The 26,856-nt window shown below is 40.6% G+C and overlaps 1 protein-coding gene across 6 annotated transcripts in view; it reads left to right on the top strand.

Moving 5' to 3' along the window:
• The first annotated feature begins 339 nt into the window (after positions 1 to 339).
• Positions 340 to 26,856, top strand: part of vrk2 (VRK serine/threonine kinase 2) — a 31,246-nt gene continuing 4,729 nt past the window's right edge. For 3 of the 6 annotated variants that reach the window (XM_003452327.5, XM_005457035.4, XM_013275774.3), the window contains exons 1-11: positions 2,026 to 2,213; positions 2,829 to 2,963; positions 4,324 to 4,379; positions 5,981 to 6,050; positions 6,609 to 6,696; positions 7,992 to 8,100; positions 8,296 to 8,388; positions 10,354 to 10,486; positions 23,789 to 23,909; positions 24,941 to 24,999; positions 26,399 to 26,571. In XM_003452327.5, coding sequence (XP_003452375.2) covers positions 2,834 to 2,963; positions 4,324 to 4,379; positions 5,981 to 6,050; positions 6,609 to 6,696; positions 7,992 to 8,100; positions 8,296 to 8,388; positions 10,354 to 10,486; positions 23,789 to 23,909; positions 24,941 to 24,999; positions 26,399 to 26,571 — 1,032 coding nt within the window. In that variant the 5' untranslated portion in view covers positions 2,026 to 2,213; positions 2,829 to 2,833. Of the gene's footprint in view, positions 668 to 2,025; positions 2,256 to 2,591; positions 2,670 to 2,828; positions 2,964 to 4,323; positions 4,380 to 5,980; positions 6,051 to 6,608; positions 6,697 to 7,991; positions 8,101 to 8,295; positions 8,389 to 10,353; positions 10,487 to 23,788; positions 23,910 to 24,940; positions 25,000 to 26,398; positions 26,572 to 26,856 lie in introns of those variants that run through there. The other 3 variants (XM_019366665.2, XM_005457038.4, XM_005457036.4) reach the window with 3 other exon arrangements.

Genomic DNA, 26,856 nt, shown 5'->3' with positions numbered 1-26,856 from the left:
TTTTAGCTTAGCACAACAACAACAACAACAAAAAAGCGCTCTCTCACCCAGGAAACACGCAGAGAGAGAGCGCGTCACCCTGTAACCATGGCAACCGTAACGCTGCCGCCTGGAACAACATTACGTAGCTGTCAAACAAACCCAAACAGTCCTGACCCGCGACAATATGAAACAGGGAAGTACCGCCGTGTAATCCATTTATTTCAACAAAGTAACTGTATTCTGAATACCACCTTTTTAAACGGTAACTGTAACGGAATACAGTTACTCATATTTTGTATTCTAAATACGTAACGGCGGTACATGTATTCCGTTACTCCCCAACACTGACTATAAGAGTGGACAAAGGTTCACACATGTGGACGACATCTTCTGCAGAAGGTGCAGTGTGAAAGAGATAGGAGACTGTAATGTGGTGGCAGGGGAGAATGTAGTTCGGAAGCATCGTATAGCACTGTGTACTTTGGAAACCAAGAAAGGAAAGCAAGTGAAGGAAGAGCCAAGGATTAAATGGTTAAAGTTGTAGAGGGAAGAATCAAGTCACTGCACAGAGGGAAAGTAAAGCTGCCATGCTAAGGGAAACTACAAAGATTGTGTTTAGTTTATCATTTGAACAGAGGAAGAAGGACAAGGAGACTTGGTGGTGGAATAAGGAAGTGCAAAGCAGGTTAGTAAATAAAAAACTGGATAGTCAGGGAGATGAAGAAAGTAGACAGGAGTACTGGGAAGTTAGACGTACAGTAAAGCGAAAAGTAGCAAAGCCAAACGAAGGGTCTTATATTGAGTTGTAATTGAGGCTGTACACTAAGGGAAGAGATGAAAACTGTAGGGATATGGAGAAGAGGAGTCGGGTTGGAACTTTTCTCAGATTTGCATCGAGGAGAAAGATATGGGAATAGAGGAAAAACTTAAGCGGATGTCTGAGGAATGGAGAAGTATACTGGTACCAGTTATCAAGAATAAGAATGTAAAGAGCTGTAAAAAATACAAACGGATAAGTTGATGAGCCATAACCAAGCCCAGAGAGGAACTGTGGTACTGCATGAGGAAGTCAGGAGCAGCAAGTATATGAGATTGGTGAGGGAGGACAGGACAGTGGGACAGTGGTTTGGTGTGCAGAAAGAGTGACAGATGGGTTCAAGGTGGGGGTGGGATTACATCAGGATCCTGTTCTGAACCTCTTGGTTGAACTGGTGATGGAGAGGTTTACAGATGAGGTCAGGCAAGAGTCTTCATTGATTATGATGTTTATAGAAAAAATTTTGATCTGTGGTGAGAATAAGGAGCAGGTAAAAAAGAGCCACCTGGAGGTATGTACTGGAGAGAAGAGGAATGAAAGTCACTAGAAGTGAGACTGAATACATGAGTGTGAAAGAAAGAGACAGTTAGATAGATGAAAATGCAAGGAGTAAAGTTAGTGAAGGTAGATGAGTTCAGTTATGAGTACCTAGCGAATGTCAGGACTCAGGAGTGATTTGTGACAGAAGGACGGCAGCCAAAATGAAAGGGAACATTTACAAAATTATAGTGAGACCTGCTGTGATATATGGTTTGGAGGTGGTGGCACTGACAAAAAGAGAAGGAGGCTGAGCTGGAGATGTTAAGATGACGAGAATGGATGAAGAGTCCATCAGGGGGACAGCTCAGGTCGAGTGGTTTCGATATAAAGTAAGAGAGGCAAGATAGGCAAAGCTGAGTAAATTAGCTTGAAACATCTTGATTAAACCTTTAATTCCCTACACTGCATATAAACGGAGCCAAGAGCTAAAAACTATTCCCTGTAGCCACGTGAATACAGGGAATACATACATTGTACTCGAAGCAATGTTTATATGTATGTATTGTGAATTATCCCACTTAAACGAAACAAAGAGGCTGCGATTATTATTATTATTATTATTATTATTATTATTATTATTATTATCGTTATTATTAATCCTACGTTATTTTGTATTCGCGCCTCCTTCGCATCCCTATTGGTTGTTGAGAATTTTTTGGCGCATGCAATTGGCTGTGTGGCGTAGCGGGAGGGATAACGTTCAGGAAGTGAAAAGGGGTTTGTTTCTGTTTCCATTTTACAGGGCAGCAGCTTGTGCTGGAACCCAGCGAGGAAAACGTAGTTTAAATTACTTATCGGTGTGTTCTTAGTTAAGAATCCCAAGTGACGACGTGCGGCTTTTCGTCTTCTCGGCGGTTGCTGAACATTTCAGTCCGTGAGTCATACTGAAGAACTTCTCATTAGCGGAGTTTAGCAGGTTGCTAATTAAGTTTTCTAACAGTAAATGTCTTTGCAGAGGAGTTCTGCCAGTAACTTTTAGCCAACCCTGTAGTGTTTTTATCGGTCTTGCGTTGTGCTGTATTCAGCTGTCATTCTATGTTTTATTAGGGTACTTGTGTTATTAGCTAACTGTTTCTACTAATGTTAGATAGCCGTTGGTCATAGCAAACATTCAAGCTGACCAAAAACTCCATGTGATATACACAATCAGTTAGTCGTTAACGTTTTATGTGTGTGTATTGTGTTAAGTGTTATATACTTGTGAAATATAGAACTATACTTTAATAATGGTCAGTTACACTAGTTGTTTCAGTTTTGATTTTCAGTAACTGCTTCAGCCTCGTGTATGAGTGCGTCATTAACTCCCTTAGAGGTTTTCCAGAGCCCTTGAGTAAGTCCATAAACAGCACTCATTCCTTTTCCTCATAGGCATACAGCGTTCTGTGGTTTCAGGGCACATTACAATATGTTTTCATGTTTTTCCTGTATGCAAATATTTGCTTGATATTCTTTCAATATTATTATTATTATTATTTTTTAACATTCTCAGTTTTCATGGCACCTCCACGAAAAACAGTGCTACCCAAACCTCTTCCAGAAGGCTTCATACTAACAGACACTGAGAAGAAGAAATGGAGGCTGGGGAAAATCATCGGGCAAGGTGGCTTTGGACTGATCTATCTTGGTAAGGAGCAACGTGTCTGATGACAAACTTACCCATACGCACACACAAAAGCTTGTTTTATGCTTTATCATTCTGTTCATGGGTATTCACCTATGTTTTCAACCATGGAGGGGCAGTCCCCCAGAAGCCCAGCAACACGTAGCTGTGGGTGACATGCTTCTCTCATTCCATTTCTAGAAAAAGCTTGAAAAATCATTAAAGTTGAAACAATGCAGTATGAAAAGCACAGAAAGTTGCTGTAGTGGATCCTTTTTTTTTTTTGTTTTTTTTAACAATGGTTTCACCTCAAGCCTTTGCATGTCATAACTGCTTTTTTTCCCACACAAGAGTTGCCCACAGACCAGCTGTATCACATACTTTGGACACTACCTCAATCTGACAACAGATGCGCTCTGCAGGTAGATGGGCTGTCCCTAGCTCTCTACAGTCTGCCAGTGTACTGCAGTTGAGCCCAAAATGAGTCAGTCTTTGAATTTCCGCATATGGAGGACAAACAGATTTGTGATTGTTGTTGATTTTTCGCAGCTAATTGCTGTATTGTCACAGACAGACTGCACGTAATTGTCAACTTGACCATATTCAGTAACAAACTTATAACAGGCTGATTCTTATTGCTGTTTTATCTCTGTCTTAAAATGCACCAACAAGATGGCAACTGAATGTGAGTGGTTATAAACCTGGTCGCCATCTTCAAAGCAACCTTTTCAAAGGCATCGAGATCACATGCTCATTCCATACAGTCAACCACCATATTCTCTTGTGTGACTGGAGGATAATCTGGTCCTCCCAGTGACAGTAGACTGTGCTACATTCAAGGACAGGAAACACAGATTGAGGATGAAGTCATATGCTGACAAACCACAACATTTAATAATGTTTCAGATTTTTATTGTGTATTTTTTCTAATAAATAATACATTTTCTTTATGTTGTATTTCTTGATGAAATTAAAATGTTTTTATATTTGTTTTACTTCTGACAGAATGCCTCATTGTAAACCAATATAATTGCTTATTTATGCAAAAATAATCTTATTTAAAGTAATATCCTAATATTCCATGAAACTGCCAGAATTGTAAAAAATTCAGTGGCAAGTTTTTAGGTGCACAGGCACGCTGGTACTATGTTGATGTTTGTTATAAACTGTTTCTCTTCAGTCCCTTTTTTGTGTATAGATCTTTAATTTCCAAACAGATTACTGCTTACATGCACAAATCCAATGATGAAAACACTCGTATACATTTCCTTCTGGTCTTGGATATATTTTTAAGATCCAAGAGGCCTGCTCCTATCCAAGAATTATGTTGTCTTATCTTCATTCTCTGTCTTCTGTTATGTTTCTGTCTTCTGTTATGTTTCAGCCTCCCAGGACATTGACAGACATGTTGGAACAGACACTGACTTTGTCATCAAAGTGGTGAGTACATATGTAGCGCACACAGCTGACCTGTCCACCTTCAGGGAGACGTTAATGCTGTGATACTTGAATGTGTCTGCACTATGCTGCTGGAAGTAGAAAGCAGGTGTAACTGTGATTATGGATATTACATGACTAGACTGTTATACAGCAAATGATGTTTCCTCTTTTTTTCATTTTCTATTTCACCAAATATCACCTGACTTTCTCACATGAAAGCACATGGACCAAAAATAAACATGAGAACAAAGTGCAACCAGAATCGGTGTGATGATTCCTCCAACTTTGCACAAGAAGTAATGTTTAGTGTTAACAGAATGGCCTTTGATGGATTGCACATGTTCTTCTTGCTTGGAAGTTGTCATTTCTTGACGTGCGCCTTTTTGTGCCAGTTATTGGACGATAGTGAAGGGAACAAAACTCTGGTGACAGCATCTCTATCTGTTTATCCCTTCAATAAAGACGCTAAAATAATGCACAGGCCATAAGCCGCATTCTTTGTTTACTTGCAAGCAGAAATACTTTGGACTTGAATTAGTGTCCCCAAGATGCTTTGAAACCTGAAACAGGAATCAGAGATGTCTAATTAATGCCTGTTTGTCTATGTGCCGTTCTGAAAAAATGCACAGTAAATTCAGTTGAATCCCAACCAACGTCAGAGCTTAAATATTGACACATTTTGGTTTTAAAAGGGCTTATGTCCTGGACTGTGTCTTGGCTGGGAGCAGTAACTTCCTGGAATCTCTGCTGGTTGCATTGCAAACTCTCAATGACACCAACAGTTTAGGAGGTCTGTGGTTCCAGTTAGGAAACAGTCAATCACAAATACTAGTTTTTACTGTTTCTTTAATTTCATCGCATCCCCATTCACCTGGTTGAGAGGGTTCTGTCTGTACACCTCATGTTACATGGCTCTACTTCTTCTGCCATTTCGTCAGGGTCTAACTCTGAGTTCTGAACCAGTCCTATACATGCTAAACTTTCTTGCTGCTTCCTGATGTTCCAGTGAAAGAAATGGCAAGAAAAAAATATCGTTTGATGTTTTACTGTCAGCTGTTTAATTTGAGATATAACAATAACTAATCCCTCTCTTAAGCAAGCTCAATAAGTCAATTAATCAATCAATAGTCAATTAATTATTATGCTCTGATACTAAATTAAGCTAATGCTATTATTCTAATTCTATTTGTCAGCTAGCAGTGTTATTGTATGTATTACTGTGTGAAGTAGTTCTAAAAGATCTTATCAGTGACAATTGCGGTTAACATAAGTTTGGGCATGGACTTGAGCTAAAAAAAAAGAAAAGAAAAAGCATTTAGAGTTGCACGGGGCTATTCAGATGGGTTTGCTAGACTAAAGTTGGACAACATTCATGTGTCATCCAGATATTTTTATGATTTCTCCCGATACATAAGGAATAATAACATAAACAACCAGGAAACAAAGCATTGAAACAGGCATGTAAGTGACATGATGCTCACTGGCCGAGACACAAATCTTTTTCATAATTTTACCTTTTGGAATTAGACACAGACAATTAACTTTTGCATGGTCACTGGTTAAAGCTGCACTGTGCTAATACTGTGTGCTCATACATGCAGGAGTACCAGGAGAATGGCCCCCTGTTCTCGGAGCTCAAGTTCTACCAGAGGGCAGCCAAACCTGAGAGCAGTGAGTAGCACCACCCGTCCAGTGTCCCGGCAGCTCGCTGGAGCACGAGAGCGTTTGACTGATGAAGTGGCTGCAGACTCAGAGGCTTTGCTGAGTGCTGCACAGTAATTAATAATAAGCCAAAGCAAACATGCACCTCAGTGGCAGTTGGGCCCCACTCTCCGTGCTTGTCTGAGCTCTCCAACGCCTTCGTTTGGAGAGGAAGCTGCTCACACGTAATGATGCCCGGGCCTCCACTGAGCCCCTGACCACCTGCCAGCCTGGTTGAGAGCCAGTCAGGCCAGCCGCCATCAAGCCCTGAGCCAGGCCCACTGCTTTGTCTGGGGCCTCTGTGTGTGTGTGTATTTGTAGTCCCAATAAGATTGATATTTGTATGCACACATTCTTACACTTACAAGGACAAATCTTTTTTTTTTTTTTTTCTTTTTTGGCAAAACATTTGTCTACTTTTCATAGAGCTCAGTTTTTGTTTTTTTTGTTCAGACACAATAGCTCCATGTTAGCAACTTGTATAGATGTGTAGATGCATACCTGTGATTGTTCCTAAACTTGTTCCAGTGCAAAAATGGAAGAGAAGCAAGAAGCTGGACTTCCTGGGCATCCCGACGTACTGGGGGTCAGGAATTGCAGAGTATAATAACCTCAGGTATTGACACAGTCAACACTAATAGGTTTGATTAACTCATAGGTTGCTATGATTGTTTTTTTGCAGCCACCAAATTTTAAGCAAGGACAAAATAACTTGAACAATGCTGTGTTTAGATTCATAAATGTAAAATAAAGCAGGAAGAAAGAGCAGTGTGTTTCTAATGTTAATAAATATAATAATGCAGACGGCCTAACTGGAATGAGTGTAGTATTTTGTAGAAATTGACACATTTGGTATTATGTTATGTATCTTCCTTAAACAACTATATATGATATTTTACATTCATTTATGAAACCAGATCAGGTCTTCGTGTCAGTTTCGAAGCTATTTTTCCTCTCTGCCTTTCCATGCGTCTATTCATGATGTGTGCACTGTCTACATGAAGCTAATTAGAGACGTATATTGACATTGATATAGTATTATTAACACATATTAATAACTTATAAAGAAGATTAATTACCTCTTGACTTAATGCTTATTACAAGAACCTGAATATAAAGCATAACTGAAAAAATGTATTTTCATTGCATATGGCTGTATTTTAGCCTTAATCTAACCAGAAGATTAGCAAAAAATATTCTTTTTTTTTTTTTTTTTTTTCATCATTTAGCTCCATGAAGTTGGCTCTAAAGTAGACTCTTTGGGCAGAACTTAAAAAGGAAACGGTGTGTTCAGGGGAAAATATTTGGAAGGTAAAGGAAAGGACCTCTGGGGTTTTTGAAACCCAGCTGGCTTTTGTTCGTGTTCTGCACATGAGTAAAGTGGACATCAGTATTTATTTGTGCTGTTGTATATCAAGTAAATTCTATGCACCAGTGTGAAATCCACATGTATAGCAACCAAAGTTTAAAAAAATAAAACAAAATCAAGCAGATAAACTGATTTTAACAAGGAGGTTGCGTGTGCTTTCTTAAAAGCTCTGTTATCTGCTTTAATATCAGATTTCAACCATCTAGCCTTAGAATTAAGGCAACTATAGTAATTATTTCCAATAAAATATCTGCTTTAAGTCATAAAATGTGGGGGTTTTTTCACATCACTGTCAGTATTGTATTTTTTCTGTTGTTTTCTCTGATTCTTTTATTTGATTTTTCATCTTTGTTTGCTATATTATGACTCTTGTTTGTGAAAAGCATCTGTTTTTTGACATTTTGTTCCACTGTTTTGGTAAATAAAACATCCTGTCATAGTCTTTCATACAAAGTACAGTTTCGGTGTGCGTCGTTAGTAAATCTGGTGTTGTGTTATGTCAGAATTAGGACAAGAGTTTGAGCTTTTCCTGTCTCACTCAGGTATCGTTTCATGGTCATGGATCGACTGGGAAGTGACCTTCAGAAAGCTTGTGAGTCCAGTGGAGGCCGACTGAAGAAGACCACTGTTCTCCAGCTTGGACAGAGACTGGTGAGATAATTATCATATTTTGACCTGTTCAATAATACCAGTATAAATAAGCTGGGGCAGCCTGATCGCCTATCAATAACACAGTTAAAGGCCAGTTTAACAAATTATGACCCCACTTTACCAAAACTTTCGTTTTACTGCATTACTGTCTGCCTATAAAATTCTTGTTTTGTATGCTTTTGATTCTCGTGCCAGGTGGATATACTGGAGTACATACATGAGAATGAGTACGTCCATGCTGACATTAAAGCTGCCAACCTCATGCTGGGTTACAGGGACCCTGAACAGGTCAGTCCACTGCAGATCCCTGGTACAGTTACAGGAGAGAATAAAACCCGTTGATTTTCTTTAAACTGTATTGATCTTAACCTCCTAAGACCCGAACTCTTCCACGACATGCACTTTTAATTTCTCTTTGATATTTGGGCATATTGGGGCCCGATGAATGTAAAAACAAAGAATTTCCAGATTTTTTTTTTTTTTTTTACCTTATTTTTGTTTTTAAGAAAAATGAGAGCCACAAATGAGGATATTCATTTAAAATTTTGATAGAACAGTAGCAGTATAATGTCCTCGTAAGTGGATATCAGGCCCATGTAGAGCAAAATTGAGTATTTTGGTCAAAATAACCAAAAATGTGATGTCCACATATGTGGACGGCAGGTCCTAGGAGGTTAAGTATGACCCAAAACATCTTAGTTTCATTAAAGTTATAAAAAAGATATAGAGGATTCAGTTAAACAAACAATTTGATCTAGCAGAAGGCAACATTGCAGACATTGAGGACAGCTACAAGTACCTGGGAATCCCACAGGCAAATGGGAACCACGAAGAGGCCGCTAGGAAAGCGGGAGGAACGAGGCCGAGGACTACTGTGTGTCAGTACCACAGTGAGACAACAAATATCCACGAGTACATAAGGAAGATGGCCACAACTGGCTGCATGCTCAGTGAATACCTCAGGCAGCAGAACATCAAGAAAGAGGAGCAGAAGAGGAACAATCATGGAAGGACAGGCCGCTGTACGGTATGTACCACCATCAGATAGAGGAAGTGGCTGATATCCAGAAATCCACCAGTGGCTGGAAAAAGCTGGACTGAAAGACAGCACAGAGGCACTAATCATGGCAGCACAAGAACAAGCTCTGAGTACAAGATCCATAGAGGCTGGGATCTATCACACCAGGCAAGAAGCCGGATGCAGGCTGTGTAAAGATGCCCCTGAGACAATCCAGCACATAACAGCAGGGTGCAAGATGCTAGCAAACGGGGAACACCATAACCAACACCATAACCAAGTGGCCGGCATAGTGTACAGAAACATCTGTGCCAAGTATGGCCTGGAAGTCCTGAGGTCAAAATGGGAGACACCCCCTAGGGTGGTCAAGAAGATCACTCAAGCTAAGATCCTGTGGGACTTCCAGATACAGACGGACAAAATGGTGATGGCTAACCAACCGGATATAGTGGTGGTAGACAAGCGGAGGTTGATAGACGTAGCGATACCGAATGACAGCAACATCAGGAAGAAGGAACTCGAGAAACTGGAGAAGTACCAAGTGCTCAGAGAAGAGCTTGAGAAGATGTGGAGGGTGAAGGTAACAGTGGTAACAATGGTAATCGGAGTGTTCAGTGTGGTGACCTCCAAGCTAGACGACTGGCTCCAGCAGATCCCAGGATAGGACAATGACCCAATATTAAATATCTGTGAGAAGGGACATTTTAGTGAATGTCTGACAGTTTTCAGGAGGTGCCCTTTCTTTTTTAAAGAACAGGGATCTATAGGATACCTAAGTCTATCATTGGGAGAATATAAAATAATCCATGTCACGACTGGAGGGAGAAAGTACGGTTCTCAAGTCACTGCTGCTGTCTGCAATTTGCTAAAGATATTGATGAAAAGCCAGAAAGCTGTTTGAAAGAGAGCGTCATGTTTGGAGAATGGAAAAAACTATACCTCATCTCTTGAAAGCAGATATATGGTAATGGAGTTTTCCCCCTGTATATCAACACCACTATTTTCACTTAGTTTAATCAGCTTTTCTTTTCCTGCTTTGCAATTGTCTCAAAATTAAGCGATGCTTATGCAGAAATAAAAAACATTTCAAAGGTTTCACAATTTTTTTTTTTTCCCCTGCAACTGTTGACGTCCCACAACCTCACTTTTGCTCTCATGCAAATAATTTATATACAAGTTTATATCTTTAAGATGGGAAGACTATTTTTTTTTTTCTGTCCTGTTGGGAGCTATAGGTCTACCTTGCAGACTATGGGCTGTCCTATAGATACTGCCCTGATGGAGTCCACAAAGAATACAAGGAAAACCCCAAGAAGGGCCATAATGGAACCATTGAATACACCAGCATCGATGCCCACAAAGGACTCGGTAAGCGCTTGACTTTTTAAATAGTTAAACATAACAGAAAATAAAAACATGTCTAAATGTTCAAATTTTATGTCAGGATATTAATGGTTGGTTTACGTGCCTGGGAAATTACACACAATGGAATATACAGTGGCTTGCAAAAGTATTCGGCCCCCTTGAACTTTTCCACATTTTGTCACATTACAGCCACAAACATGAATCAATTTTATTGGAATTCCGCGTGAAAGACCAATACAAAGTGGTGTACACGTGAGAAGTGGAACGAAAATCATACATGATTCCAAACATTTTTTACAAATAAATAACTGAAAAGTGGGGTGTGCGTAATTATTCAGCCCCCTGAGTCAATACTTTGTAGAACCACCTTTTGCTGCAATTACAGCTGCCAGTCTTTTAGGGTATGTCTCTACCAGCTTTGCACATCTGCAGACTGAAATCCTTGCCCATTCTTCTTTGCAAAACAGCTCCAGCTCAGTCAGATTAGATGGACAGCGTTTGTGAACAGCAGTTTTCAGATCTTGCCACAGATTCTCGATTGGATTTGGATCTGGACTTTGACTGGGCCATTCTAACACATGGATATGTTTTGTTTTAAACCATTCCATTGTTGCCCTGGCTTTATGTTTAGGGTCGTTGTCCTGCTGGAAGGTGAACCTCCGCCCCAGTCTCAAGTCTTTTGCAGACTCCAAGAGGTTTTCTTCCAAGATTGCCCTGTATTTGGCTCCATCCATCTTCCCATCAACTCTGACCAGCTTCCCTGTCCCTGCTGAAGAGAAGCACCCCCAGAGCATGATGCTGCCACCACCATATTTGACAGTGGGGATGGTGTGTTCAGAGTGATGTGCAGTGTTAGTTTTCTGCCACACATAGCGTTTTGCATTTTGGCCAAAAAGTTCCATTTTGGTCTCATCTGACCAGACCACCTTCTTCCACATGTTTGCTGTGTCCCCCACATGGCTTGTGGCAAATTGCAAACTGGACTTCTTATGGTTTTCTGTTAACAATGGCTTTCTTCTTGCCACTCTTCCATAAAGGCCAATTTTGTGCAGTGCACGACTAATAGTTGTCCTATGGACAGATTCCCCCACCTGAGCTGTAGATCTCTGCAGCTCGTCCAGAGTCACCATGGGCCTCTTGGCTGCATTTCTGATCAGCGCTGTCCTTGTTCGGCCTGTGAGTTTAGGTGGACGGCCTTGTCTTGGTAGGTTTACAGTTGTGCCATACTCCTTCCATTTCTGAATGATCGCTTGAACAGTGCTCCATGGGATGTTCAAGGCTTGGGAAATCTTTTTGTAGCCTAAGCCTGCTTTAAATTTCTCAATAACTTTATCCCTGACCTGTCTGGTGTGTTCTTTGGACTTCATGGTGTTGTTGCTCCCAATATTCTCTTAGACAACCTCTGAGGCCGTCACAGGGCAGTTGTGGAGCTGTTTTGCAAAGAAGAATTGGCAAGAATTTCAGTCTCTAGATGTGCAAAGCTGGTAGAGACATACCCTAAAAGACTGGCAGCTGTAATTGCAGCAAAAGGTGGTTCTACAAAGTATTGACTCAGGGGGCTGAATAATTACGCACACCCCACTTTGCAGTTATTTATTTGTAAAAAATATTTGGAATCATGTATGATTTTCGTTCCACTTCTCACGTGTACACCACTTTGTATTGGTCTTTCACGTGGAATTCCAATAAAATTGATTCATGTTTGTGGCTGTAATGTGACAAAATGTGGAAAAGTTCAAGGGGGCCGAATACTTTTGCAAGCCACTGTATGACCCACAAAATAATTGGTTTGTAGGTAAGCTAAATAAACCTTCACCATACATTTGCACAGTCCATTTGCCTCCATACATCTTTGTTTTGGTCAGTAACTTTTATGGAGTACAAAATTCAAAGTAAAGGGGCTCATTCTGTCTCGTTAAATGCTCAGTTCAATTAAAAGTCAGCAGTCCTGTGCAAATTGAATTCTCAACCATTTTCCACACATCTTTGCTTGATGATCTTCAACTTAAGTCCAGATTCTAATTATTACTGGCCTACTTAAATGGAAATTGAACAAATAAGATATCACCAGGTACTTATATTGCTATAAGAAGACACCCCTGCTTATTACAGGGGCAATTGTGTCAGTATTAATTAAAGTGGTCTGCACTTGCACACATCCACCTACAGCAAAGTTTCTGAAGCTTATGATGATTCGAAACAGTCTTCATCATTTTGCCAATTGCCGTGTAATGTCCTGTGAATTTTTTCCACAGCAGGGCCAAAGCCCTGAGAAGATTAAGCAAATTAGTCCACTGATGCATCAAAAGTCTGATGCTCCAAATTCCTATTGTATCTGATTCTCTGCAAACATGGGCAACAAATCCTGGACTTGTCTGTCTGCTGGCGGCCTTATACTGGCTATTGCTGCACACAAACTACAAACAAAGAAATGTTGCGGTCTCTCTGAAAATGCCTGTGGAATAATAATGCTTAAAATGATAGCATGCATGACCAACGAACAACATTCTGATCAGGGACTTCTTATAGAGGCTAAAACGATCATACCTGAATGCCACCCTTATTTCTGTGATGGAAACATTAAACATGTTAAACATGAACAAAGTTGCATGATTGAAAATGAGTTTGAGCTACTTACTGTGTTAGTAAAAAATACTCTTAGTTAAAAAGAGTTCTGACATATTAGCAGATGTAGCGTTCGTCTGCTAATATGTAGATGAATGCTACATACCAGCGTTTCTCTAGATTACATCATTGACATCATATTATAGTGCTCCTGAAACTGATCAAAAATTACAAATGTATTTTGTTTTTACTGGCCACAATGTATTATTAGTAGTAGTAGTAGTCGCATTATTCGTATTGTTGTTGTTGTTATTATTATTATTATTATTATTATTAGATGTATTTTTTCATTTAAATAATGAGGAAAGTTTCCAGGATACTGACAGTAAAACGAACAAAGACTGAAAAATGCCCCCTCCCACATTTTAACTTGCAGATATGGTCTTCTTATGCAAACTACCAGGACAGAGACATTAACTTGATTAAGTATGTCAGATTTTACAACTTAGAATGAAAGGTGTTCAAAATTCACGAAGTGCTTTACGTTATCTTTACTAAGGCTACTATAATTTCTTTTCTTTCCATCTTTATCAATAGATGTAAAGTAGTGTCCACTTCATCACTGTCTGCCTTCCTTGCTGGTATTGGGAACACATTAACTGGCAAATTGCCTAAATGCTCCCTTTCTTCATTGACCATTGATTCTCCATCTGCGGCCCCTGCTGAATTCCCCAGCACCATCTCTGTTTAACAATTCCCTAATTAGCTAAAGTCATAACCTGCATCGTGTTTTCATCCCCCCATTAATTAAGGGCTTTGATGTTTGGTTAGAGCAAGTCACAGATAACCCCTGTGAGCTCCACACCGGCCAACTCCACTACCCACCGGTTCAATATTGTGAGTTAGCATGGCTCAGACTGCCTAATCTCCATGGGAGAGTTTCTGTCGCATAATCGATAAATGAAAGAGGTTCAGATTGTGTCCTGTCAGCAAAAACTATCACATGAAAAGCATGTCAACTGTAAAATGTTTAGAAGAAGGAAAAGATGGAGCAGCAGGAAAAAAAATACCGTTTTTTTTTTCCACATTTTTTTTTCTTTTAGTTGGTATCTAGCAAGCAAAGTACTTATTAACTTTCTTGATAATATTTTGTCTGGTTTTTTTTTGTTGTTTGTTTTGTTTTAAAAATCAAGACACAGTTTAACACACATTCTAGTTTGGTACTTATAAACTTTTCCAGGTACGTAATTGTTAGAAAAAAAATCCACAGAATAATTAACTGGTCACATATCAGGACCAGAGACTGTAGAGAAAAGCTAGATATAGAGACGGTTAATTCTCTCATTGATTTCTGGACTTGTGCATCTCGCCTTTTAATCTAAATAAGATCATGTCTGAGTTTTCAGCAAGTCAATTGCTACTGCGAAATAAAGCTCCAAAATCATGTCCAAAATACGAAAACGGAAAGATTACGTTAAGTTACAAAGAGCAGAGGGTGGGAACACTCACCATTGCTGTGTCATAAAAACATCAAATGATCAATTTTGATGTTTGAAGAGCATAGTTAGATTGTTTGTTTACATCACTCAACACAAGCAGAACTGCATTACTGCATGCAGAAGACACATCATCCACATTCAGAAGCACATCTCTGTATAGTGACAGTTCTTATGATTTAAACAGGCAAATGTTCAGCATTGTGTTCTGCGTCCCGATTGGCTGTAGATCATTGTCGATCTCCTCCATGCCGTGCCGTGCTCTCCTGTACAGTACAGAATCGCTACATCGATCACTAGCAGTGTGACTCTGAAGTGCTGTACTGTATGTTTGTAAGTTTTCTCCCCAACAAACACAACAATGTCGACGAAATGTTTTGCACCATCAAAGGCACCTGCGGTAGCACCCAAAAGGCAGAGGAAGATGCTAACCATCGCACAAAAAGTTGGACTTCTGGACATGCTAAAGGAAGGTAGAAGTTACCGTATTTTTTTAAATTTTTTTTTTAACCATACCGTGCACCGGATTATAAGGTGCATTAAGCTTAAATTAAGCAATTAAGCTTAAAGTTAAATTCATTAGTTCTAAAATCTGTCATTATTATTTATAGGAAAACAAATATACTGTAGGTTTATTTCTCAAATAAATGTTTGGGACTGAAAACAGGTTTTGATCTTCGGTTTCATTCTATAATGGACTTTTTTTTTTTTTTAAGAAGGTTTGAACTTTGAGAATGTTTAAACAAGAGAGAAAAGTGTAAAACTGGTCATGCCTGTCTGAGAAAAGTGTATAAAGTGTGTAGTGAGGGGTTTTACAGCCTTAAAACCTCTAAAATAATTGTAAATAATAAAGCTGGCTACTTCACGGATTTCACCTATCGCTGGTTATTTTTAGAACATAACACTCGCGATAAACGAGGGAACTCTATATACAAATACTGAGAAATTCGTCCATTTGGTTGACCTTTTTTGGAAAACCCGACCGTAAACAAGACGCGAATATCACACCGGAAACGAAGCACCCTACAGGAGTTTCCCCACCGGAAGTAGCATCTGCTAAGGTGCACATAGTCTATAGCTGTTTATTGAAGGAAGGAACTACCCATAGAAGCCAAAGCCACTTCTTGTACCAGTCTGTAAACATGCTTTTTAATGCTGTGTAGTTTGACATTTTACACTGGGCTTGATTTTTGTCGCCAGTCTCAAGCGACCTCTCCAAGAACTGCATTTTTGGGCACTTCCAAGTTGGACTAATTTTTTGGTGTTTCTGCTTTGTTAAACTTGATTTCTCAGAAAAAACATAAAGTGACCACATCAAGCGACTCTTAGAGCCAACGGCAATAAAAAAGTTTTTTGGTTTTTTTTTTTTTTTGACTGGAGCCTGAGCTACACAAAAATTTGACATGCTTAACATTCTAGATATTGTTATATTTAATACCTGCTTAGATGGACCGGTGAGTGTTAGAGTACGTGCCACTGCTCTTGGAGATATAGTTTAAGAGCTTGACCCTTCTATACCCTGATGGCAACAATCCCGACAAAGATGTTGACAGGTTACCATGGTGAGCTTTGGTGAACTCGCAACGCGAGTGCCAGCCTATGAACTTGGAGTTAAATAGTGTAATTACCGCCATTTGGTGGGCGGATGGCAGACAGAAGACCGTCTCTGGACGACAAGACTGTGAAGCAGAAGGGTTAAGAGTGTGACACTGCAGCGTGCTTTAGAGAATCTGAATAACAATAGGAGATAATTAACAACAACAGCATCACTTCCTCACCTCCCTGTCTAAAGCATGTAGAGAATGCCACATATGCACGAGGGTCTTGCGTATTTATGTTGTGTCCAATCTTCCGTTGAGAAGTGTTTATGTGTGATGGTATGTACTCAGATGCAGCTGTCTCTGTGCTGTCTTGTGCTTTTAAGGGCATTATGAGGGGAAATGCTTACATGAATACAGAGGAGCAGACACACAAAATGCTGTTTTGAACTGCGATAACAGAACACACAAAGGTCAGCAGCGCTTAATATAGTTGTTGTCTTTTTAATTGTTAATCTATTATAGCACACTGGAAGTTGCAACACTTATTTCTAGTGTCAGTATCACATGTATTTTTCATCTTTATTTCCTTTCAGCTGGCTCCTGGTATCTATGGAGGGCTGTGTAATTATTTACAACAATAGGCAGCCTCACTGTAACACTGACTTAATGCACACTTTACACCCACAAGGGCAAACACATCTAACTCTTGTTATCAGAGTTGTTGAGATGAAGCGTGGCACATGACAACAGTTTTTTAAATGTTGGATTACTCTTTCTTCTGTTTTCTCTGTAGCTTTGTGCATATCTGTTTTGTTTAAAAAGTAGCCATTAAAGATGTTAGTCAGGACTGGTTCTACCATTTGAAGAAGTCATTAAAGTCATCTTTATTTAGGACTTTATAACATATCCCGTCTTTCCCAGGTTTACTTATTTTAACAAAGACTAAATTAAAAATGAAATCATGTGTGAAAAAATATTTTAGATTCTGAACTCTTTAACCCTTTCCCTCATGAAGACAAAATTTGTTGACCTTCCCTTTACCCTTAATGACAAGTTTTGACACCTTAGTATACATCAATAAAGACAGTTGGGCAGCTATCAGAGTAGTTCCCAGGGTTTTCAAAAGGTAGCTGTATAGACGGAGACTACCCCGTACACAGGGTGTGTATCTCAATAAATCTCAAGTTTATTGAGACTGGAACATTTGTGTAAGCCAGAGTCAGCTGCTGCTAGATTAGGCTGTCAGAGTGCGTTTTCTTTGAACCTGTTCTCAAGCATTCAAACATTAAGGTTTGAAAAATATCAAAACAGGTGGAAAAGTTGGTATCTGCATCCTCTATATCTGCAATGGTTTATATAGTATATCCATATAATCTGTTCTTAAATACTCCATAGAAACGGCACATGCTGTTGGGTGGGAGGCATTATCTAACACCTCTTTTCTCAACCCCCTTCCTATACATCCAGTCTTTCACCACTACTCCTGTTCTGATCAGCCTCACTGATTATTTAGACTTCCTGCTGGGTCCACTTTAGTATTCTATGGTAGCCTTGCAGTTTCTGACTCAGACACAACACTGTTTCCTTGAAATGTTTAGTACTTATAGGCGATCTGTGCCCATCTTCATCTTGAAGATGTAACCTTGCACTCGTACATTTGAATACTTGCATTTCAAGAATTTGCACGTTATCAGATTACTGCCCTCCCATCCCACATAATGTGGTCTTCTGTGCCAGTGACCACGCTTTCCTCCTTAGACCAGACTGTTGGCTGGAGAGGATCAATGCTGGCTGTGACTCAGGGAGGAGATTTCTCCCCTCTGATGGAGTCAGTCGATAGGTAATTTCTCCCGAGACGTGTGGCGGCTGTTACAGTATTGAGCTGCTAAAACCCTCGGGCTCGACCCCTCTGGATGGACTTGGTCGCTAAATATTGATAGACCTCACACATTAACGTAGACTCATGCAGTCACGCACACACAACAAGACACAAACACAGTCTGGACTTGTTCTTAAAGAAGCTTTAGTACATGGGAAGCCACACTTGTACGATCTATTTAGTTCCCTAACATCAAATTGTGCCGTTCAGATCCCTGGTTATGGTTTGTGGAAACCTTTTTTGTGTTGGGATATTTATAGTGCTGAGATGGCTGATTACAGGACTCTTAGGTCTAAGGCACATATTGAGCACAATAGTTCTTTAAAGTCAACAGCTGATCCATTCTAATTGTACTCTATAGCAGAAAGGAAACATTTTCGAAAGAATGCAGTAGGTGGTGAAAAAAAATAAACTGTGTAGACAAAGAGAGAGTCTGCTAATGTAGCATTTCACTCCTATAAAACTGGCAATTTTGGAAAAAAAAAAAAAATGCAGGATTAAATGAGCCTTTTTGTTTTTGTTTTTAAATACCAGACCTCATTCACCCATGTTTAGCCTCTAACCTACAGTGCTACTGGAGTACTTGGACATTATGGTGTGTTGTAAAAGAGCAAGGACTAAAAAATGAAGCCAGTGTGGAAGCGCCAGAACTCCAGTTCCTCTGACAGCCATCTGAGGCAGGCTTCAACACGGAGTAGAATAGAATAGAATAGAATGGAATAGAATAGAATAGCCTTTATTGTCATTGTACAGAGTACAACGAAATTGGAGTGGCACTCCCTTGGTGCAAAATACAATAATAAATATAAATGTAAAATATAAAAGGTACAATAAAACAAACAATAGTAAGTACGATATATACAGGATAGCAGCATTAATATAATGACAGTATGAATAGCAGCATAATATAATGACAGTGACAGTATGGTATAGCTAAGCAGGTTCAATTGTTTTTGTGCTTATTTACTACGGTGATAGCTCTGGGAAAGAAGCTATCCCTGAATCTATTTGTCCTGGTTTTATGTGACCTGTACCGTCGGCCTGACTGTAATAGTTCAAACAGTTGATTGCTGGGGTGAGAGTAGTCCTTGATGATATTGCCAGCTCTGCTGAGGTACCGAGAGTTTGCAATGACCTCCAGGCTGGGCAGAGGACCTCCAGGCTGGGCAGAGAGCAGCCAGTGATCTTCTGGGCTGTGTTGATGACCCTCTGCAGAACTTTCCTGTCTGCAGCTGAGCACCCTGTATACCATGTTGTTATGCCGTACGTTAGGATGCTCTCTATGGTGGCTCTGTAGAATGTCACCAGCAGCCTCTCCTCCAGGTTGTTCCTCCTGAGCACTCTCAGAAAGTGGAGACGCTGCTGGGCCTTTTTTACCACCGCCGTGGTATTTGCAGTCCAGGAGAGATCATCAGAGATCTGCACGCCCAGAAACCTCATGGAGTGTACCCTCTCCACACATTTCCCGTGAATGTAAAGTGGGGCCGGGTCTGCTCTGCCCTTCCTGAAGTCCAAGATAAGTTCTTTAGTTTTCGTGGTGTTCAGTTGGAGGTTGTTAACTGAACACCACTCAGTCAGTCTGTTGACCTCATCTCTGTAGTCCGACTCATCCCCCCTTGAGATGAGTCCAACCACTGTGGTGTCATCCGCGAACTTTATGATGGTGTTTGAGAGATGGGTAGGGGAGCAGTCGGATGTGCAGAGCGTAAACAGGAGGGGACTCAGAACACATCCTTGTGGAGACCCGGTGCTGAGTGTGATGGCGCTGGACAGGTGGGGGCCGAGTCTGACAGACTGTGGTCTATTTGTCAGGAAGTCCTTGATCCAGAGGCAGATGGGGGTGGAGAGTCCCAGGTGAGACAGTTTCTGGACCAGGATCTCTGGGATGATATGATTGAATGTTGAGCTGAAGTCCAGAAAGAGCATTCTCACATAGCTTCCTCGGTGCTCCAGATGACTCAGCGCAGTGTGGAGCGCTATGGTGATAGGATCCTCGGTGGATCAATTTGTCCTGTAGGCAAATTGGTGGGGGTCCAAAGTGGGAGGCAGACTGGCCCTGATGTGCTGACAGACCAGTCTCTCAAAGCACTTCATCACTACAGGGAGTGCAGAATTATTAGGCAAGTTGTATTTTTGAGGAATAATTTTATTATTGAACAACAACCATGTTCTCAATGAACCCAAAAAACTCATTAATATCAAAGCTGAATGTTTTTGGAAGTAGTTTTTAGTTTGTTTTTAGTTTTAGCTATTTTAGGGGGATATCTGTGTGTGCAGGTGACTATTACTGTGCATAATTATTAGGCAACTTAACAAAAAACAAATATATACCCATTTCAATTATTTATTTTTACCAGTGAAACCAATATAACATCTCCACATTCACAAATATACATTTCTGACATTCAAAAACAAAACAAAAACAAATCAGCGACCAATATAGCCACCTTTCTTTGCAAGGACACTCAAAAGCCTGCCATCCATGGATTCTGTCAGTGTTTTGATCTGTTCACCATCAACATTGCGTGCAGCAGCAACCACAGCCTCCCAGACACTGTTCAGAGAGGTGTATTGTTTTCCCTCCTTGTAAATCTCACATTTGATGATGGACCACAGGTTCTCAATGGGGTTCAGATCAGGTGAACAAGGAGGCCATGTCATTAGTTTTTCTTCTTTTATACCCTTTCTTGCCAGCCACGCTGTGGAGTACTTGGACGCGTGTGATGGAGCATTGTCCTGCATGAAAATCATGTTTTTCTTGAAGGATGCAGACTTCTTCCTGTACCACTGCTTGAAGAAGGTGTCTTCCAGAAACTGGCAGTAGGACTGGGAGTTGAGCTTGACTCCATCCTCAACCCGAAAAGGCCCCACAAGCTCATCTTTGATGATACCAGCCCAAACCAGTACTCCACCTCCACCTTGCTGGCGTCTGAGTCGGACTGGAGCTCTCTGCCCTTTACCAATCCAGCCACGGGCCCATCCATCTGGCCCATCAAGACTCACTCTCATTTCATCAGTCCATAAAACCTTAGAAAAATCAGTCTTGAGATATTTCTTGGCCCAGTCTTGACGTTTCAGCTTGTGTGTCTTGTTCAGTGGTGGTCGTCTTTCAGCCTTTCTTACCTTGGCCATGTCTCTGAGTATTGCACACCTTGTGCTTTTGGGCACTCCAGTGATGTTGCAGCTCTGAAATATGGCCAAACTGGTGGCAAGTGGCATCTTGGCAGCTGCACGCTTGACTTTTCTCAGTTCATGGGCAGTTATTTTGCGCCTTGGTTTTTCCACACGCTTCTTGCGACCCTGTTGACTATTTTGAATGAAACCCTTGATTGTTCGATGATCACGCTTCAGAAGCTTTGCAATTTAAGACTGCTGCATCCCTCTGCAAGATATCTCACTATTTTTGACTTTTCTGAGCCTGTCAAGTCCTTCTTTTGACCCATTTTGCCAAAGGAAAGGAAGTTGCCTAATAATTATGCACACCTGATATAGGGTGTTGATGTCATTAGACCACACCCCTTCTCATTACAGAGATGCACATCACCTAATATGCTTAATTGGTAGTGGGCTTTCAAGCCTATACAGCTTGGAGTAAGACAACATGCTTGAAGAGGATGATGTGGACAAAATACTCATTTGCCTAATAATTCTGCACTCCCTGTACAGGCGTAAGTGCAACAGGCCTGTAGTCATTTGGGCTGACCACAGCTGTCTTCTTGGCGATGGGGATGATGGTGGAGGTTTTGAGGCAGGGCGGGATGGTGTTTAATGACAAGGAAAGGTTGAAGATTTTAGTGAAGACTCCGGTCAGTTCATCAGCACATGCTCTGAGAACCTTTTCATGTATTCCATCAGGACCTGCCGCCTTCCTGGGATTCACTGACCTTAGAACACACCTCACTTGATGCTCCCTAAGTGTTAGTGTGCCGGTGCTGGGGGCGGGTGGAAGTGGTGTGACAGCTGAGGGCCTGGTCGTCTCAAAGCGGGCGAAGAAACGATTTAGATCCTCAGCCAGCGAGGCATCAGTCCTAGATGTCGCCTGGTTATTGCTTCTGTAGTTGGTAATGTGATTGATCCCCTGCCACATTTTTCTGGGGTCGTTGTCAGCAAAGTGATCTTCAATCCTCCTCCTATAGGCAGCCTTAGCTTTCCTGATGCCTCTACTCAGGTCTGCCCTAGTCTGCCTTAATTGACCTAGGTTTCAACTGGAGACAGTCCCCACAGACTCCAATGTTTAAATGCCGAGCTTACCAGCAATGTAAAGCATTTTTACAGTCTGGTATGAGACACATATTTTGTAATCTTTAGATTGGTTCCTCCTTAATAACAACTGTTGAGGGTATGTGCTTTTAAATAGTTTTCATGTCTCACCTTGGAGTTGTCAGGTGTGCCGACACAGCCGGCTGTGCTCCCTGCAGGGTTTCAACTCTGCTAATTTGAGTCACTTCACTGGATTGCGCTCTCGTGTCTGTAGTTAAGCAGTCTATCAGACAAACAATATTTCCTGGAAGCTTGTCCTTTAGTTTTGATGAATATGTTCTAGTAATCAGTCTGTTATGTCCCACCAATTGATTAGGTGTCTTGACCATGTGTCACTTTTGGCTTCAAAAAACCAACATGTTGCAGTCAAACCACTAGTGTTGGTGCTTAAAGATGTGGAGTCCAAAACCAATTGGGTGATGTCATGGTGGCTGTGTCCATCTTTTAAATACAGACTTTTATATAGAGAGCCTGTGATCTGCCTTTCACTTTCCCACCAGTTTCAGACTAAAGTGAAATCAGTTCCACCATTTAAAAAAAACAAAACAATGTTTCTGTTAGCAGACTGGAGGAGCAGAGATGGGGTCAGCAGTACACTACTGTTGACTTCTGTAACATGTGGTAGTGATTTGAACTGGGATGTGTTTTACAACCAGTCAGTGAAGTTTTACTTTGAGTGTCTGGATGAAGCACGGGTATGGTTTCATTTAACCTCCTAAGACCCGAACTCTTCCACGACATGCATTTTCAATTTCTCTTGGATATTTGGGCATATTGGGGCCCAATGAATGTAAAAACAAAGAATTCCCAGATTTTTTTTTTATTTTTCTTTTACCTTATTTTTGTTTTTAAGAAAAATGAGAGCCAGAAATGAGGGTATTCGTTTAAAAATTTGATAGAACAGTAGCAGTATAATGTCCTCATAATTGGATATCAGGCCCATGTAGAGCAAAATTGAGTATTTTGGTCTAAATAACGCAAAATGTGATGTCCACATATGTGGATGGCAGGTCCTAGGAGGTTAAAGATACTAAAGAAAAAAATGACCAAATAAGTCAGCAAGAGTACTCCAGAATGAGTTTTTTAATCATAGTAAGTGTGGGAAGCTACACAAGTCCATTTGGAAGTAGAAGCTGAACCCACCCACTAGAAAATCATCATGATGGTATAACACAGTATTCAGTCTCATTTAGAGACTATAATTGAAAAGAGGGGTCTAGTTGATATACACTTTCTTGTCTTCATAAGTTTTCATCCTGTTTGGCCAAACAAAATAACCCACTGACAGATGACACAGTGTAAGAATTAGTATATGTGCTTCAGCCTTTTTGATTGATTTCTACTGTGTTAGCTTTAACTTCAAAATTTAAAGAGTACTTGTGTCCAACCTCGGCTATGCTACAGGAAAAAAAACCCAACTATTTGATTGAACGATAAACAGCAGTATTTTCTAACTACTGACTTACGTGCTCCTACTTTTTCATTGTCTTCTTTAAATTGTCTTTATGGAATTATGCTAGCAGTACTGCACCATCACCATCATCTCATTTTTCTTCCTCTACAGCGGCATCTAGACGTGGTGACCTCCAAATTTTGGGTTTCTGTCTCCTTCACTGGTTATGTGGGTCTCTGCCTTGGGACGATGTCCTCAAAAATCCAACTCAGGTCCAGGAGGCAAAGACCAGGTAGGGAGTAACTGAGACTGAACGTGTATTCGGGTACTCTCTACAGAAGGATGGAAGATTTTAAACACCTTTTTTTTTTTCTGGATTAGAGTCTCTTTATTGCCATGAAAAGCTGTTGACTGATGTTGCAGATTTCTGTAGTGAAATTAAATTATAATAATTAAATTGCATTGCAGCATCTCTTGCTCTAACAGTACAACATATAGTACCACACACACACAAAGTCTGATACTGGAATTTCACTTAATAACATGATTATAAATCGTTACTACCTTTCTTCCTGTTTCTGCCTTAAAGAAGCATGTGCAGCATAGCACAGGTGTAGTCTGTTTTAATGATGTCAACCCAGACATCACCCAGTCCACCTGTCTGGTTTAAGGAGTGGTAAAATTGTATCAAAGCTTTGAGTCTGTTTCGCTTACAGGACACCGTTTGAGCATATTTCATTAAACAGGATAAGTTTTCTTATCTGTTGTTGAAGAGTTATACCTGAGGGCAGATTTTACTGTGCGCTTTTATAGTCATGGAGCTCTCATTCATTTTGATTGGGGCTTGGATTCATGCTAGGGTGGCTGCCAAGTCTCCACTGCTTCAGTACTGTGCAAAAGTCTTGAGCCACGCCAAATTTCCTTATAATTAGCTTTCTATAAGAGAAGACTTTATTGTAATTTTTAATGAGATCTTCAGCAATAGTTCTCCAGGTTTTTATGGTCTTTTTAAAGTTTCCATTAATTTTTTTTTAAAAATTTAATTAAAAAGAAACAAAGACTACAAGTGCAAATAAGAGTGTAATGACTTAACAGCTCTGTCTGATATGAGGCTAGATATATATGGAATGTACTCCACAGCAGCGTTGCATACATAATCTACTCCTAATAATTATGCTGAGTGTGTGTAGTTGATGTCAGAGTGAGGAAAAACTAATGTTGTGTGCTTTGGCTTCATTTCAACTCGTTCTCCTGCTCTGCCCCCGAGTCCATCTCTCACATCTTTTCTGTTCTCACCTCTTCTGTTTTCGCTTCTTCTCTCAGACTGATGGATAATCTGCCACATTCAGTCCAGCAGCTGTCAGTGAGCGGAGCCAGCACAGGTAAGCCAAGGCCAAAGGGCATCTTCAGGTTAGCGAACTTCTTCTCCACTTCTCAGGTTAACGAGAGAATTTGAAAGTAAAACTACAAGCCTTTGGAGGGCAGGAGAAAAATCTTCTTTTGGGCTTTGGGTTTACTGAGAATCTCTGTTAATAAAAATACAAGATTAGACAGAGCAGCACTTCTTTATTTTTTTTTTAAATCAGTATGTGTGAATGTAGAAACAACACATGTAAGATGACGACTTTTCTAGTCATTAGAATGATATCATTACTTAGTGCATTTGTAGAGAAAATATGAATATTTCAAAGATTTTTTACTTATAGAGATATACTGAAGGCAAGTTCAGGTCCAATGGAATATAGCTACAGCCGAACTCTACAGGTGTTTCTGGTGGTTGGAGAACATATCGTATTCTTCCACATGCTGCTTGGAATCTGATCCAAGAACTGAGTCAGCACAGCGTGGATGACTTTTACGCACTGTGTAGGCAAATTGTGTGGCTAGCTGCTTGACTTTATACTCCTGACTTCAAAGATTAAGCGGCATGGCCGAGTATTTACAGTATGGTGTTGTGACCTTAGATTCCCAATGTAAATTAAGATTCCGGTACATTAATAATGTAAAGAGTGCAAAATCATTTGCTAGCTGGGTCAAAATGATGACACGTGACACATAAACTTGGTGTAGCTGTGTGGTTATTTGCTGAGCTCAATGAAGAGGCTAAACTTAGTTTGTCTTCACTTCAGGCATTTTTAAGCCAATCTTTAAACTGGATTATAAGAAGAGACGAGGCTGCGACAGTCCAGGCTACATGAAAATGTCCCGCCCAGAATAAAACAATCCGTCTCCTTTCCTCTCACCTGAAGCTCCAGAATAACTTTGTAGCAATTAAACAGCTGTCCCATTGACATGCCTTTCAAAGTTAGTCGTGTTTTATCTCTCCTCTTTATAAGGAGAGGTCACACCTGTGGGATGGCTCGGTGTGTGTGATGTATGGTTGGGACTAGATGCTCCTCTACTGACAAAGCCCGGCTGTCCGCCACAGATAAGAGCCGGGGTATGCATCAACCCTGTGTGCGAGTGTGTGTGTGTGAGACACCGTGCTACTGCAGTATGTGTCATACACGTCACTTGGCCAGTGTGTGATGCATCAGGACTGACTGAGTATGACACTTCCACACATGCAGGTCCTTAGCCACGTGCTCGCCTGATCTCCTCTGCGGAGAGATACCACCACCACACACACACACACACACACTCAGAAATATACGGGGTGCTTCATTTTCTGAAGATGCACACTTTCTGGAATAGTAACTTTGTAAAATCAAACCAGATTTAATCAAATCAGTATCAGTTAACATATCTGATTCTTGATGTCCACTCTGCTCCTGTCTTCAGATGAGGTGGCTAAATTCCTCCTTTATGTGAACAAACTGGGCTACCAAGAGAAGCCCGATTACCAGTATCTTAAAAACCTGTTGGGCAGTGCTGTCAGGGGAGGACTTGATTTGTCCAAGCCACAGGGAGCTGCAGGGGAATCGTCCACCAAAGATTCTCGAGCCAAGGAAAAGGTGAGGACTCAAAACCTGTGAGATGGTGTGGAAAAATTTGGCACTTTTCCTTTATGCACTGAAATCCTGTGAACCCATCTTCATCCTCCAGTAGGCATTTGGCTTCTTACTGAAATGTTGGCTCAGTTAGACATCTGTCTATAGCAGCTCACTTTCTCAGTGGGTGTGGTCACTTCACAGGCACAGGCGTATTCCAAGATGACAACGCCAGGATTCGTCAGGCAGATTATGAAAGCATGATTCACCACCACAGACTGCTGGGTTTAACCCCAGTGGGAATCTTTG

The sequence above is a fragment of the Oreochromis niloticus genome, linkage group LG13 (assembly GCF_001858045.2).
Source record: "Oreochromis niloticus isolate F11D_XX linkage group LG13, O_niloticus_UMD_NMBU, whole genome shotgun sequence".
Classification (NCBI taxonomy): Eukaryota; Metazoa; Chordata; class Actinopteri; order Cichliformes; family Cichlidae; genus Oreochromis; species Oreochromis niloticus.
The sequence above is the reverse complement of the archived record's forward strand: the minus strand, read 5'-3'. Positions and strand labels throughout refer to the sequence as shown.